The following is a 14,935-nucleotide window of genomic DNA, read 5'->3' as shown; positions in this document are numbered from 1 at the left end:
GATAGTTTTCTGGGCACAGGAGAAACTGGGAGGGAGGATCAGCGTTGCCCGTGGTTACGTCACTGCCTCCAGGTCCTGTTCTTAGTAAACTGCGATGGTATCATGAATAAGGGATTTGTGACTATGAAGTTAATTATGGCAGTCTTCCCAAATGTATATTACTCAAATAATGCAACTGTATATGTGGAGACAAATGGTCTGGCTAGAATGGACCAAATGATTAGATTGGAATGTGTTTATTTTGTGTAGTCTTAGGTTCAGGGATCACAGGGCCTCTTTATAGGCTGTTTAGTAACAGAGACAACAGGTAGTGGCAGAGACATACACTTCCCCCCCAAATAACAAGAAGCTAAAGGATGGATAACACCAGGGTCACTCTCCAGAGAAGAGATCTGTTTACATGAAGGTGTGAAATCCCTCACGTACACAAGCTTCAAAGCCAGATGAAGGGAGTGAGTTAATCAGCCAATGGATAGGTAATAGGAGACCCTGTTACATTCATGCAACTGCACCCAGCATAGGAAGGGTTAAGAATTCCTGAGGGAGGGGGAGAGGGGTGCCTTTGGGATGTAAGTTGGTGTTTGCAGGGGGAGAGGAGAGAGATGTGAATGAGAGCCAGCGCTGGGAGTCGTGGACTAGCGTGTCCTGCCCATCTGAGCTTAATCTGAAGGTAACGTGGTAAGGTTCTGATAACGTGACTAATACTGATGGCCTTTCTGTATATAATGTATATAGACTGTAATTGCTGATTTTACATGTATAACCCGTGTGTAAAATAAAGGTAATACTTTTGTACCTTTGCTATTGTGTATTCCTGTGCGATCTTTGGAACTCGGAGTGACCCCGGGACTCTGCGTGAGGCATAAGTCGCGCTGCGCTGCTGCATGATCCCGGGATCATCACAATTGGTGGCAAGCGGTGGGGATCGCACACCCAAAGGAGGGAGAGCTAGGGGCTCGTATCTTGATGCGACCAGGCTCTGGAAACACAATAGCCAGTAATTGGCCAGTATTAGCTCATGTTTGAGGGACCTGGTAACCATTGTTCCTAACAAGGATGCCGGTGAGAAGAAAAAGTATACTTTGCGAGGGCATTAAGCGAGGGAAGAATTCCGCTTAAGTGCCGGCTTGTCCAGGGGACAATCCCTGCAAGCGAGGGAACGGCGGAGTGTGCCGTGGCCCAGAAGCGGAAGCTGACGTAAGGGGGTCCAGCAAGTGACGCTGACCAAGCTCTACGAGTGCAGCCCGTGTGGAGAATGGCTCCAGGAAAAGGACAGAGACGTCCAAAGAGAGGCAAGAGGTGCCCACAGTCACCCAGAGCAGTGAGGCTCATAGATGAGGAATCGTCATGGAGTCGTCTGGCTGAGGAATGGGACTGGAGAAGCCCATCCACGCTGATGCAGCCCCTCTGGGAGGATTGGGAAGCAGCATATCGGTGGATTAATGTATGGACAGGTGCTACTACAGAGGAGAAAGCAGCTTACCTGACCGATGAATTTGAGCAGTATGTATCTGAGGCTGCTGCAGGAAACCTGCTGCATACGGTGGCGTGGAAGGCTTTTGTCACAGAAGTAAGTAACGCCACGCATCAGCTAATGCATAGAAGCCGGATCGCTGAGGCCAGCGTGCCAGCACCGGGTAAAGTGGTTCCTGGGAAGGAGCCCGCGAAGAGAACTCAAAGGGAGGAGGAGTTGATGGTGCCACCGGGGTGGATGACCGAGGGGTCCACTACCGAGATCCCAGGGGGGGAGGCAGAGGAACTGTGGCCTGCAGAATCTGGAGCTCCATTAGCAAGAATGAGTCTGGAGGACCTAACTGACGAATGGAGGCTACGATGCAGCACACCCCCTGAAGGCCGCTCACACTGCGCTCTTATCCAATGGGTGTACGAGCAACAAGAGGACCCGCTACATGCATTCAGCGCGTATAGGAACTGGGTCCTGTGTCCAGGAGAACTGAGAAGTGTCCAGGAGCAGTTGCAGCGTCTCCTGCACTGTTATGAGAATGCAGAGAGGGTCGCCCTGGCACAGGGACAGCTGAATTCACCAGAGTGGCTGGACCAGTGTCAGAGGGTGGAGGCAGAGGAACGTCGGCTGCTGCGGCTCATGCATCCTCAGAGAGCCACAGAACTAGATCCCCCACTGACACAGGGAGAAATCACAGAACTGTTCCCATTCAGTGAGTTGGGAAATGAGGAACTAGCTGTGGAGTGTCCCTGTGATATCGCACCAGGGACCCCGGACTCTAAAGGAGCCCTAACATCATGGACTGTGATTGTGGCAGATGGATATCGGGAAGAGGATATTTATTCCCCCTGCATTGTGCCAAGTAGTGTGGCGGAGCTGGGCACTGTGGCCCCACATGGTGGTGACGGACTGGTGCACATGGAGCCCATGATAGATGGAGCAGTGCCAGTATACAGTGCAGGGGCTGCCCCAGAGAATAGCCCCAGAGCAGAGCAGATCTTGGAGGCTGGGACTGGGATGGCTGAGTCCTCGCCACAGGAGGTACAAACCAATGGTCAGCCACTACTCCAAGCAGCTAGCCAACGGATGGGGGTGCACCCAAAAATGGCACCCCAGGAAGAATGGCAGTACATCTTCCCTTTTGCAGATGTGGGAGATGGAGACTTTGAAACTAGCGGCCAGGGGGTCTGCAATGATTGTGCCCCAGCAGAGGGGGCAGTACTTCTCCCCTACATGACCACCAGTGGCCCAGCGAATGAGGGCATCTTGCCCCAGGAGCCCCAGCATATTCAGCAGGGGGAGATGGAAGGAAATGTGTCTGGTGTGTGCTCTGCCACTCTACCACCCCAGGAGGATTATCCAGGACTGTTCCCACTTAGCCATCAGAGCCAGGAGGAGCTGAAGTCAAAAGGCAGGTATGTGACCGGGGTGCCAGAGCAGGGAGCCGAGGCTGGGGTGCAGCGCTTCTGTGAATCCCCTGCGAGAGTGACTGACTGTAATTATGTGCCCGGGGAGCCGCTGCAGCAAACAGGCAGCCAAGCAAGCAAACATGGAGGGGATGGTCAGAGGCATAGCTCATCACCCCCCTGCGCCTCAGAGGAAGACACCTCACCACCCAGCATGGCACGAGCAAGAGAATGTGAGTTTGCACCTGGGGCTGTAAGGGAGATGCCAGCAGTGCTGCCGTACAATGCCACCACACCAGTCCCTCTCATAGCCAGGCTGGGGAAGCAGTGCACCCTGGGGAAGATGGAAGTTTGCCCAGGGGAGGCCCAGCAGTTATTGTTCAAAGGGCTGGGGGAGGTGTTCGACCCAAGGGGGGGGATTGTGGGTAAATCAGGGGGAGACTTGCGGATACCCCCTGCTTCTCTGCAGCCATTGTGTGAAGAAGAATCCCCAGGACCGCTGCCTGCTGCTGAGGGCAGGTGGAGGCTGGGTGTGCTCAGGCCCTGGGAGGTGGGGGAGAAGGATCCCACCAGCAAGGCCCTTCAAGCATCACGTAAGGGTCCAGAGGACCATCTAGAACTGGGGGAGGTGTTTGTGGGGGCTTTTGAGGGAAGAGCCAGGGAAGGATTGCGGATACCCCCTGCTCTTCTGCAGCCATGGTGTGAAGGAGAATTCCCTGGGCCACTGCCTACTGCTGAGGGCAGGTGGGGGCAGAGTGTGCTTAGGCCCTGCAAGGTGGATGAACAGACATGGATGGAAGGTTGCCCAGGGGAGGCCCAGCAGCTTCAGGGGCTGGGGGAGGTTTCAGACCCAAGTGGGGTGGATGTGAAGGCGTTTGAGGGAGGGACATTGTCGGTACCCGCCGCTCCTCTGCAGTTAACATCAGCACTATTGTTAAGAGTGGCCAGGTTCCCGGATGCTGGTCTGCGTGCACAGATCGGGCCCCTCCCAGTTGCGCCAGAGGCGGAGGGAGGAGGAACAACCAAAAGGGAAGGCGGGGAGGAAACATTCCCACCTGACAGTGGAAAACCCTGTACCAGGAGTACTGGAGGTTGTGCGCCAAACTGTGAATGGCTGAGCCCAGGAGGGCCAGGGATAAGCAATACGCAGGGACATTGTGTAGCCGTGAATCGCAGCGGCGGTAAACAACAGGGGTGCTGTGTGACGGAACCAGGCCACGCCCCTTTCCGTCATATGTTGTTCTCCCGCCTCTTTCTGCGCTTCAGCAAAGAGAATTGCGAAATGCCGGCGATAACCGGATATTATCACTGACTGTATTCATATCTGAGCTGTGTTCCCCAGACTGCTGTATACAGGGGACATCACAGGGCTGTATGTCGGACAATAATAGGATGTTATACTGAATAATCCAAATAGGTTATTCCATTAGGCCGAGTATGTGTGCTACTGGAGGGAAATATTCCCTCATGTTATGTAAATGACTGTAATATGCTCCCAAAGCTTTGTATACTGTATCCCATACTGTTACATATGCATATGAAGGCAAGAAGATAGTTTTCTGGGCACAGGAGAAACTGGGAGGGAGGATCAGCGTTGCCCGTGGTTACGTCACTGCCTCCAGGTCCTGTTCTTAGTAAACTGCGATGGTATCATGAATAAGGGATTTGTGACTATGAAGTTAATTATGGCAGTCTTCCCAAATGTATATTACTCAAATAATGCAACTGTATATGTGGAGACAAATGGTCTGGCTAGAATGGACCAAATGATTAGATTGGAATGTGTTTATTTTGTGTAGTCTTAGGTTCAGGGATCAAAGGGCCTCTTTATAGGCTGTTTAGTAACAGAGACAACAGGTAGTGGCAGAGACATACACTTCCCCCCCAAATAACAAGAAGCTAAAGGATGGATAACACCAGGGTCAGTCTCCAGAGAAGAGATCTGTTTACATGAAGGTGTGAAATCCCTCACATACACAAGCTTCAAAGCCAGATGAAGGGAGCGAGTTAATCAGCCCCTGGACAGGTAATAGGAGACCCTGTTACATTCATGCAACTGCACCCAGCATAGGAAGGGTTAAGAATTCCTGAGGGAGGGGGAGAGGGGGGCTTTTGGGATGTAAGTAGGTGTTTGCAGGGAGAGAGGGGAGAGATGTGAATGAGAGCCAGCGCTGGGAGTCGTGGACTAGCGTGTCCTGCCCATCTGAGCTTAATCTGAAGGTAACGTGGTAAGGTTCTGATAACGTGACTAATACTGATGGCCTTTCTGTATATAATGTATATAGACTGTAATTGCTGATTTTACATGTATAACCCGTGTGTAAAATAAAGGTAATACTTTTGTACCTTTGCTATTGTGTATTCCTGTGCGATCTTTGGAACTCGGAGTGACCCCGGGGCTCTGCGTGAGGCATAAGTCGCGCTGCGCTGCTGCATGATCCCGGGATCATCACAATCCCCATCCCCAGACACAGACGTACACACTTCTGGCTAGTAGTGACATAATCCCCATCCCCAGACACAGACGTACACACTCCTGGCTAGTAGTGACATAGTCCCCCCTCCCCGAGGGGCCGTCCCCAGACACAGACATAATTGGCCTACATGTACGTTGGACTCCACCCTGTGACTCCAGCTTCCTTTACCGGACTCTGCTATTCGTGTCCGATCTAATCCTCCGGCGGCACTTCCCATCTTATTCGGGACCAGAGACAGTGGGGACGTATACCAACATCAATTCTGGGAGCCCCTTACAACACTTGTATTGTGTGAGGAACTGAGCAATGCTGGAACAAGCAGCTTACATTGTATGATGTGTGTCCCATTAATAATATGGTTTTACAGTATGACAGGAATTTTTACTGCGTTTTAACCTTCGCAGGAACAAACGTGGATAGAATTATTCTACCTATTGCTATTGTTAGCGCCGCTCTTGTTTATTGGACTGTATAGTTTTTTGGTGACCTGACCTTCCCTGGAGTTAGCGTCTCGACCTTACACCCAATCCTAAGGCGCCCGATACTACACTCTATAGGAATCCTGCTGTCCACCCCTCTGTGTGCTCCGCAATGTTACAGAACACTTACTGGCCTGCAGCCTGTCCGACCGCTGCAGAGCTTTCTTCCCCAGCCCATGTGCGGAGTCATTCGCTTTCACTGGCAACGTGGATGTGGGCGCAGTGATCGGCGGGGTCCGAGATGCCACTTCTGTGCGCTTTGCTGCCCATGCTAAAACACAAGAGACACAGACACAACGCTATTCATGAGCTGAGCACATTACACGGAGCGGAGCATATCGCATTACACGGTGCGGAGCATGTGACCCCTCCTTACACGGAGCAGAGCATATCGCATTACACAGAGCGGAGCATATCGCATTACACGGTGCGGAGCATGTGACCCCCTCCTTACATAGAGCAGAGCATATCACATTACACGGAGCAGAGCATATCGCATTACACGGTGCAGAGCATGTGACCCCCTCCTTACACGGAGCAGAGCATATCGCATTACATAGAGCAGAGCATATCGCATTACATGGAGCAGAGCATATCGCATTACACGGAGCAGAGCATATCGCATTACAAGGTGCAGAGCATGTGACCCCCTCCTTACACGGAGCAGAGCATATTGCATTACATAGAGCAGAGCATATCACATTACACGGAGCAGAGCATATCGCATTACATAGAGCAGAGCATATCGCATTACACGGTGCGGAGCATGTGACCCCTCCTTACACGGAGCAGAGCATATCGCATTACATAGAGCAGAGCATATCACATTACACAGAGCAGAGCATATCACATTACACAGAGCGGAGCATATCACATTACACGGTGCAGAGCATGTGACCCCCTCCTTACACGGAGCAGAGCATATCGCATTACATAGAGCAGAGCATATCGCATTACACGGAGCAGAGCATATCGCATTACATAGAGCAGAGCATATCGCATTACAAGGTGCAGAGCATGTGACCCCCTCCTTACACGGAGCAGAGCATATCGCATTACATAGAGCAGAGCATATCGCATTACAAGGTGCGGAGCACGTGACCCCCTCCTTACATAGAGCAGAGCATATCACATTACACGGAGCAGAGCATGTGACCCCTCCTTACACAGAGCAGAGCATATCACATTACACAGAGCGGAGCATATCACATTACACAGAGCGGAGCATATCGCATTACACAGAGCGGAGCATATCGCATTACACAGAGCGGAGCATATCGCATTACATGGTGCGGAGCACATCACCTCTCCTTACCACGCCGCCTAACCTCGCACTGAGCGGAGCCGGTCACCTCTCCTTACCACGCCGCCTAACCTCGCACTGAGCGGAGCCGGTCACCTCTCCTTACCACGCCGCCTAACCTCGCACTGAGCGGAGCCGGTCACCTCTCCTTACCACGCCGCCTAACCTCGCACTGAGCGGAGCCGGTCACCTCTCCTTACCACGCCGCCTAACCTCGCACTGAGCGGAGCCGGTCACCTCTCCTTACCACGCCGCCTAACCTCGCACTGAGCGGAGCCGGTCACCTCTCCTTACCACGCCGCCTACCCTCGCACTGAGCGGAGCCGGTCACCTCTCCTTACCACGCCGCCTACCCTCGCACTGAGCGGAGCCGGTCACCTCTCCTTACCACGCCGCCTACCCTCGCACTGAGCGGAGCCGGTCACCTCTCCTTACCACGCCGCCTACCCTCGCACTGAGCGGAGCCTATCACCTCTCCTTACCACGCCACCTACCCTCGCACTGAGCGGAGCCGGTCACCTCTCCTTACCACGCCGCCTACCCTCGCACTGAGCGGAGCCGGTCACCTCTCCTTACCACGCCGCCTACCCTCGCACTGAGCGGAGCCGATCATCTGGGGGGTTACACTGTGTACATACTGTGAGGTGCTGTGGGCTTGGCAGGGCTGACGCTGCTGGGGGTCTTCACAGCTTTCAGTAGGAGGTGCTGGCTGGAGGAGACCGGCATCCCGGCTCTGCGCTGCTTCTTTTGTTGCTGCTGCTTCAGAGCCTGCAGAGTGGAGACAGACGGCAGAGACATTGAGTGTGTGCACGATGACACATACATCATCAGAATTGGGGGTACAGGGGTTCCCCACACACAAGCCGTACTGGCCTGATACCCAGCGCTGCCAGCCTGGCACTGTACCAGCAGTGATTATACGGGGTTACAAGGCTGAGCAGTGTAGAGCTGTACACTGGGTATAAGGTCAGCGTGTACTACTGCAATAAGTCGGATGAGGAGAAGAGGAGGCGTCACAGTAACTAGGACCAAGTGCACTGATCAGGGGATTTTTCTAAGAACTTACCGTTCGAATCTCTTTCTCTGAGTCCATCCTGGTGACACAGCTCAGCCATGGGATGTAGGAGGGTCCGCAGGAGCCAGGCACCTATGCTAAAGCTTTGAGAGCAGGTTCCTCCCTTCTGCATCCCAGCATTCCTCAGTACAACTTCCAGAGCACACTAGGATACATTACTCAGTACAACGCCTGAACATATTAATATGCACAATCCAGTAATTATAACATGACAAACATGAACGCTATAACTTACTGAGCGGATCACTGTGTCACCAGGATGGATTCAGAGAAAGGGATTCGCACGGTAAGTTCTTACAAAAATCCCCTTTTCTCCTTCATCCATCCTGGTGACACAGCTCAACCATGGGACGTTCAAGAGCCGGTCCTTTGGGAGGGTACGCTCAGGTCTGCAGTTCTCATCACTGCTCGTCCACATGAAGCGTCCTCCGACGTGAACTCATGGAACCTGGAGAATTTGGTGAATGTGTGAACAGATGACCAAGTGGCAGCCCTGCATACCTTCTCCGCTGTAGCCCCATGACGCACAGCCCAAGAGGCAGCAACCGACCTGGTGGTATGAGCATTAATTCTGGAGGGCACTGGTCTGTTTATTGTAGGCAAAGGCAATTACCGACCTTAACCACCAAGCAATGGTCTGCTTAAAAGCTGGTCAGCCTCTTTTATGTACATCATACAGAACCAATAACAAGTCAGTTTTACGAAACTCCTTCACTCTGTCCACATAAATGCGCAAGGCGCGAACAACATCCAATTTCTTTAGTTTGTCCCTATTCCTGACCTCCTCTGGAGGACTAAACACCGGAAGCACAATTTCCTGGTTTAAATGAAAAGTGAATACCACTTTTGGCAAACATTTTTGAATTGTGCTCAACACAGCCCTATCTTCATGGAACACCAGAAAAGAAGACATGCAAGACAAGGTCCCCAATTCAGATACACGTCTTGCTGAAGCGATAGCCAACAAAAAGGTCAGTTTCCAAGTCAAAAACTTAAGGTCAGCCGACCTTAATGGTTCAAAAGGTGGTTTCTGCAGAACAGATAATACCAGAGATAAATCCCAAGGTGCAACTGGTTGTCGATACGGAGGCTTAAGGAGGAAAGTTTCACCTCCGGCAACAAGGCCACTTTCTTTTGAAAGAAAATAGACAAGGCCGACAACTGCACCTTCAAGGATTGAAGGCTTAAGCCTGTGGATAATCCATCCTGGAGAAACTCCAGAAGTCTTGAAACTTTAAACCTAGATGTGTGAACTTTTTGTCTCTCACACCACCTAATGTAAGTCTTCCAAACTCTATAATAATTAGCTGCAGAAACTGGTTTTCTTGCACTAATCCTAGTTCGGATCACTGCGTCCGAGAAACCCTTCTTTTTTAAGATGAAGGTTTCAAGAGCCAAGCCGTCAAATTGAGCCGAGCTAGGTCCTGATGAAGAAAGGGACCTTGCTTGAGAAGGTCTGGTCGAAGTAGAAGACACCATGACGCGGTCGACAAGCTCAGAATGTTAGAATACCAAGATTTCCTTGGCCAATCCGGAGCTATTAGAATGATGGTTGCTCCCTGCGTCCTCACTCTCGAGGACCTATCCCAACATGGGAAATGATGGGAAGACATATGCTATGATGAAACACCAAGGCACTGTCATGGCATCCACCGCCCACGCCAACGGATCCCTGGTTCTCGCACAGAACCTGGATACCTGACGATTGTGCCGGGACACCATTAAGTCCACCTTTGGGAGTCCCCAATGAGCCACAATTTATTGGAACACCTCCGGATGTAACACGCATTCTCCTTCCAGGAGATCTGCTCTGCTGAGAAAATCTGCTTCCACATTCCGAAACCCCGGAATGAATACAGCCGATAGAGCCTAATATTGGCCTCTGCCCACCCAAAAATCCGAGACACTTCCTGCATCGCCATCCTGCTTCAAGCGCCTTCTTGGTGGTTCAGATAAGCCACAGCCATGGCATTGTCCGATTGGATTCGAATGGGAGACCCCCTCAGAAACTCTTCCACCTGCAGAAGAGTCTTCCAGACTGCACGCAGCTCCAGCACATTGATCAGCAAGGACGTCTCCACACTGGACCATAGACCCTGCAACCTCAGGATCAGGGTTACTGCTCCCCAGCCCCTGAGACTGGCGTCGGTGGTGACCACCAACCAGTCCCATGACCAAAGTGAGCGACCCAATTAAAGGGATTCCAGATCCGTCCATCACAGTAATGAATTCCGAGTGTCTTGAGTCAGGGGAACCCTTTCTTGTTTCATGGACTTCGGATTCCCCGACCAACTGGCAAGAATGTTTCATTGGAAAGGTCTTGAATGAAACCTTGCGTACTGAAGGGTCTAGAAAGTCGCCACCATCTTCCCCAGTAGTTTTAAACAATGCCATACTGAAGGACCGGGCGACTGCAGAATGGTCAATACTAACTGACAAATGTCTCTGGCCTTTGTTTCTGGAAGAAACACACGATGAAGGTGTGTATCCAGAATTACTTCCAAAAACTGTAGCCTCTGAGTGGGGCACAGCTGGGACTTCGGCAGATTTAATATCCACCCATGGCTCTGCAGGAAATTAATTGCAGCTGAAAGATTCTCCTGCAACTTCTCCGCTGACTCCGCCTTGAACAAAAGATCGTCCAAATACGGAATGATTACAATTCCCCAAAGTCTGAGAGCTGCTGCCATGAGCGCCATTATCTTCGTGAACACCCTTGGAGCTGTCGCCAGCCCGAAATTGCAGATGTAAGTCGCCTATCACGAAACGCAGCAAAGACTGATGTCCTTTGCATATAGGCACGTGCAAATAGGCGTCTTGAATGTCCACAGATGCTAGGAATTCTCCTGGTTCCAAGCTCAAAAGTCCTGTCCTTCCTGAAGTGGTCCACATACAAGTGAAGGTTCAGGATAGGCCTGAAAGAACCGTCTGGTTTGGGTACCAAGAAAAGAATGGAGTAAAACGCCTTCTTCCTTTCCCTTTCGCAGTACCGGAATCACCACAGCCTTCTCTAGGAGAGACTTCGCCACACCCAAAAGCGCCTTTTTTAAGCGTGCTTCCCTTGGTAAACGTATAGGAAGAAACCTCTTTGGAGGAACTCCCTTTAAGCTGATCCTGTATCCTTGAGAAACCACATTTAGAACCCAAGGATCCTGGCCGGAGAAAGCCCAAACATCCCGGTATAGCAGGAGGCAACCCTCCACTCTGTTTCCAGAACAGGGAGCTTCCGTCCCGTCATGAGGAGGGCTTCTCCTCACCCTTGGTAACCTGCTTTTTTGTGAAGGCACCAAAACGGGACTTAGGAGCCTTACCCTTTCCAGAGGCAAATCTTCCTCTACCAGACTGCCCTCTGGTGGAAGCACCCCCTCTAAAGGAGAGACGAAAGGACGAGCGAAAGGCAGCAAACCTAGACGTTCCCCGTTTGGCTGCTCTCTGTAGTGAGGTCCAAGCGCTGTGCTGAGAGACCAGACAGCGTCTCTCAGCACACAGGCAGCTGACGGGTCGCGCTTCTGTCAGCCTCTGCCGCGCTGTCAGTGTGAGGAAATTCCCCTGGAAGCCTCACACTGTATTCCTGCACTAACTAGGTGAATATTAATAAAAAACAAACCCCCTAGCTACTCTAAAGCATGGCTGCTTCAGCAGCCCTTCAGCATAGCACCCACCCCGGTGGGCACCGAAAACGAACTGAGGAATGCTGGGATGCAGAAGGGAGGAGCCGGCCTCTATCAAAGTTTTAGCATAGGTGCCTGGCTCCTGGCAGACCCTCCTACATCCCATGGTTGAGCTGTGTCACCAGGATGGATGAAAGAGAAAAGGGTTTATTAGGTGGCATATCACCAGAGAAGGCACATAGCATGGTCCAGCATCAACTAAAAGCCAACTTGCAAATTCATATAAATGGACGTCACAAAGAAACAGATATGTATTCTGATACTCAGAGTGATGCACATGCCGCACACCGCAGTCACGTGCGTTTCGCCCATAGGATAGATAACCGTTACATTGGGGTAGATGTAGGAAGCAGTGATAAGGGAGGAGAAGTGATTAAGTGCCTGGTACTTTATCACCGGCCAATCAGCTCCTGACTGTTAAGTAACAGGCTGGGGTTATAAAGGGACAGTTAGGAGCTGATTGGCGCGTACCGAGCTGCGCTTGCCACACTTTATAAAGTCAACTCCACGCCGACGTGGATATTGGGGGTATGAACAAGTCAGGAGGACGCGTACCGCCGCCCCTCGCTGTGCTCGCTATGCTTCGGGCTGGCGTGGATAGTGGGGGTGTTTCAGGAACACATTCACACCTGCCATATCAGGCAGTTTAAAATGGTCAATGGTTCCCACACAATGTAATAAGCGCTGACTGACTACGATGACTGGCTACGCTAACTATGTAAGCTCCGGCTAGCCGCGAATGGGCAGGAACAGATACTGACAGGGACGCCTGACTGACTATGCTAACTACTTAAGCGGCCGCGGGAACACGCTCTGCTGACTGCGCTAACTAAATTAAGCGAGCCATGGGAACACTACACTGATTCTGACAGGGACGGTGACTACACTGGCCACGGGAACACTACGCCGATTCTGACAGGGATGCTACGCTAACTACGTAACTGCCGCCGTGAAACTACACAAGTACCAGGAAGGGTGACCCCTGACAGACTGGGGAGAAGGGTGACCCCTGACAGACTGGGGAGAAGGGTGACGGGTGACCCCTGACAGGCGAGGGAGAAGGGTGACCCCTGACAGGCGAGGGAGAAGGGTGATGGGTGACCCCTGACAGGCGAGGGAGAGGGGTGATGGGTGACCCCTGACAGGCGAGGGAGAGGGGTGACGGGTGACCCCTGACAGGCTAGGGAGAAGGGAGACCCCTGACAGGCGAGGGAGAAGGGTGACGGGTGACCCCTGACAGGCGAGGGAGAGGGGTGACGGGTGACCCCTGACAGGCGAGGAAGAGGGGTGACCCTTGACAGGCGAGGGAGACGGGTGACCCCTGACAGGCAAGGGAGAGGGGTGACTGGTGACCCCTGACAGGCGAGGAAGAAGGGTGACCCCTGACAGGCGAGGGAGAGGGGTGACGGGTGACCCCTGACAGGCGAGGGAGAGGGGTGACAGGTGACCCCTGACAGGCGAGGGAGAGGGGTACCCCCTGACAGGCGAGGGAGAGGGGTGATCAGGAAAAGGATAACAAGTTATCCAGAGTGCGCTAAATATGAGCAGCAGCACAAAAGGGTGGGGGTCAAACCCACATATATAAGCAAACAAGGAAAAGGGGGTGTTTATGCACTGAAAGAACAGTGTGCAGTGGTTCTGGTGAGGATAATAAAATTTGGTACTTGTTTCCTAGCACGGCCACAATGATCATGATCGTGGGCATCGTGAGGAAAAATCGGGGGCATCGCGGCCATCGCAAGCACTAAAAAAATCGGGTGCCCGCGATTTCCCCATAGGGAACAATGTTAAATGCCTCAATTTAGCCGTGATGCCCCCGATTTCCCATAGGAAACAATGTTAAATGGGTCAATTTACCCAAATCATCATAGGGAACAATGTTAAATGGGCCATAAACCCCCCAAAACACCCCTGAACAGTGAAATGTCCCCCCAAAAGTATTTTACGCCACCCCACGATCAACGCGAACCCGAAGCGTGGCGAGCGGCGGCGGTACGCGTCCTCCGACCTTTTCATACCCCCACTATCCACGTCGGCGTGGAGTTGAGAATAGAATAGTGTGGCGAGCGCAGCGAGCCACCGAGCCCGAAGCGTGGCGAGCGCAGCGAGGGGACGCGGATACCTGTGAAGCCCGCGAAGGCACATGTTTACCTGTGAAGGTATCCGCGTCCGCTCGCCACGCTTCGGGCTCGGTGGCTCGCCACACTATTCTATTCTCAACTCCACGCCGACGTGGATAGTGGGGGTATGAAAAGGTCGGAGGACGCGTACCGCCGCCGCTCGCCACGCTTCGGGTTCGCGTTGATCGTGGGGTGGCGTAAAGTACTTTTGGAGGGACATTTCACTGTTCTGGGGTGTTTTTGGGGCTTTCTGGCCCATTTAACATTGTTCCCTATGATGATTTGGTGAAATTGAGGTATTTAACATTGTTACCTATGAGAAATCGGGGGCATCGCGGGTACATTGAGCCATTTAACATTGTTTCCTATGGGGAAATCGTGGGCATCGCGTCTGGACCATTTAAGGCTTTTTTAGCCGCATACGACGCGACCGACGCGATTTTGACTATTTTCAATGCATTTCAATGGGAAAATCGGGGGCATCGCGTCGGTCACGTCGTATACCACTAAAAATGACACACTATGCCCGCGATTGTGGCCGTGCTAGGAAACAAGTACCTAAAATTGAATACATTGACATAATACTAAAAAATAATAAAATAGCTAAATAGCATATATATATATAACTTTTAAAGAAAATTTTTAAGGTGTGCATCGGCCTAAATTGATAGTCACCCTTAAGGCCCCCATGCACTATGCGATTTGGGCTTGATTTCACCCGAAGGCTGCCCATTCCTTTGTATGGGTTTTTTTGCTCTGCTACCGCCGCTGGCGCTGCGCCACTGCCCGGCAGCTTCTTCTCCTGCCCGGCTCCCTGCGCCACCGCCCCCCCTGCTCCTTCCGCCCAGCTCTGCGGTCGCGGTTACACCCCCCCCCCCCCACTCCCTGGTCCCCTCGCCAGCGTCCGCTGCCTGCACCTCCCCAGGAGTTGCATGTGAT

The 14,935-nt window shown here is 52.2% G+C and overlaps 1 protein-coding gene across 2 annotated transcripts in view; it reads right to left on the bottom strand.

Moving 5' to 3' along the window:
* The window catches only part of ASXL2 (ASXL transcriptional regulator 2), an 88,039-nt gene that overhangs the window by 12,840 nt on the left and 60,264 nt on the right, over positions 1–14,935 (bottom strand). For both annotated transcript variants that reach the window (XM_083178907.1, XM_083178908.1), the window contains 2 exons: positions 7,769–7,898; positions 5,958–6,098 (listed from right to left, as the gene is read on the bottom strand). In XM_083178907.1, coding sequence (XP_083035033.1) covers positions 5,958–6,098; positions 7,769–7,898 — 271 coding nt within the window. The remainder of the gene's footprint in view (positions 1–5,957; positions 6,099–7,768; positions 7,899–14,935) is intronic.

This window comes from Crinia signifera, chromosome 3, assembly GCF_055691185.1.
Source record: "Crinia signifera chromosome 3, ASM5569118v1, whole genome shotgun sequence".
Classification (NCBI taxonomy): domain Eukaryota; kingdom Metazoa; phylum Chordata; class Amphibia; order Anura; family Myobatrachidae; genus Crinia; species Crinia signifera.
This window is presented reverse-complemented; position numbering and strand designations above follow the sequence as displayed.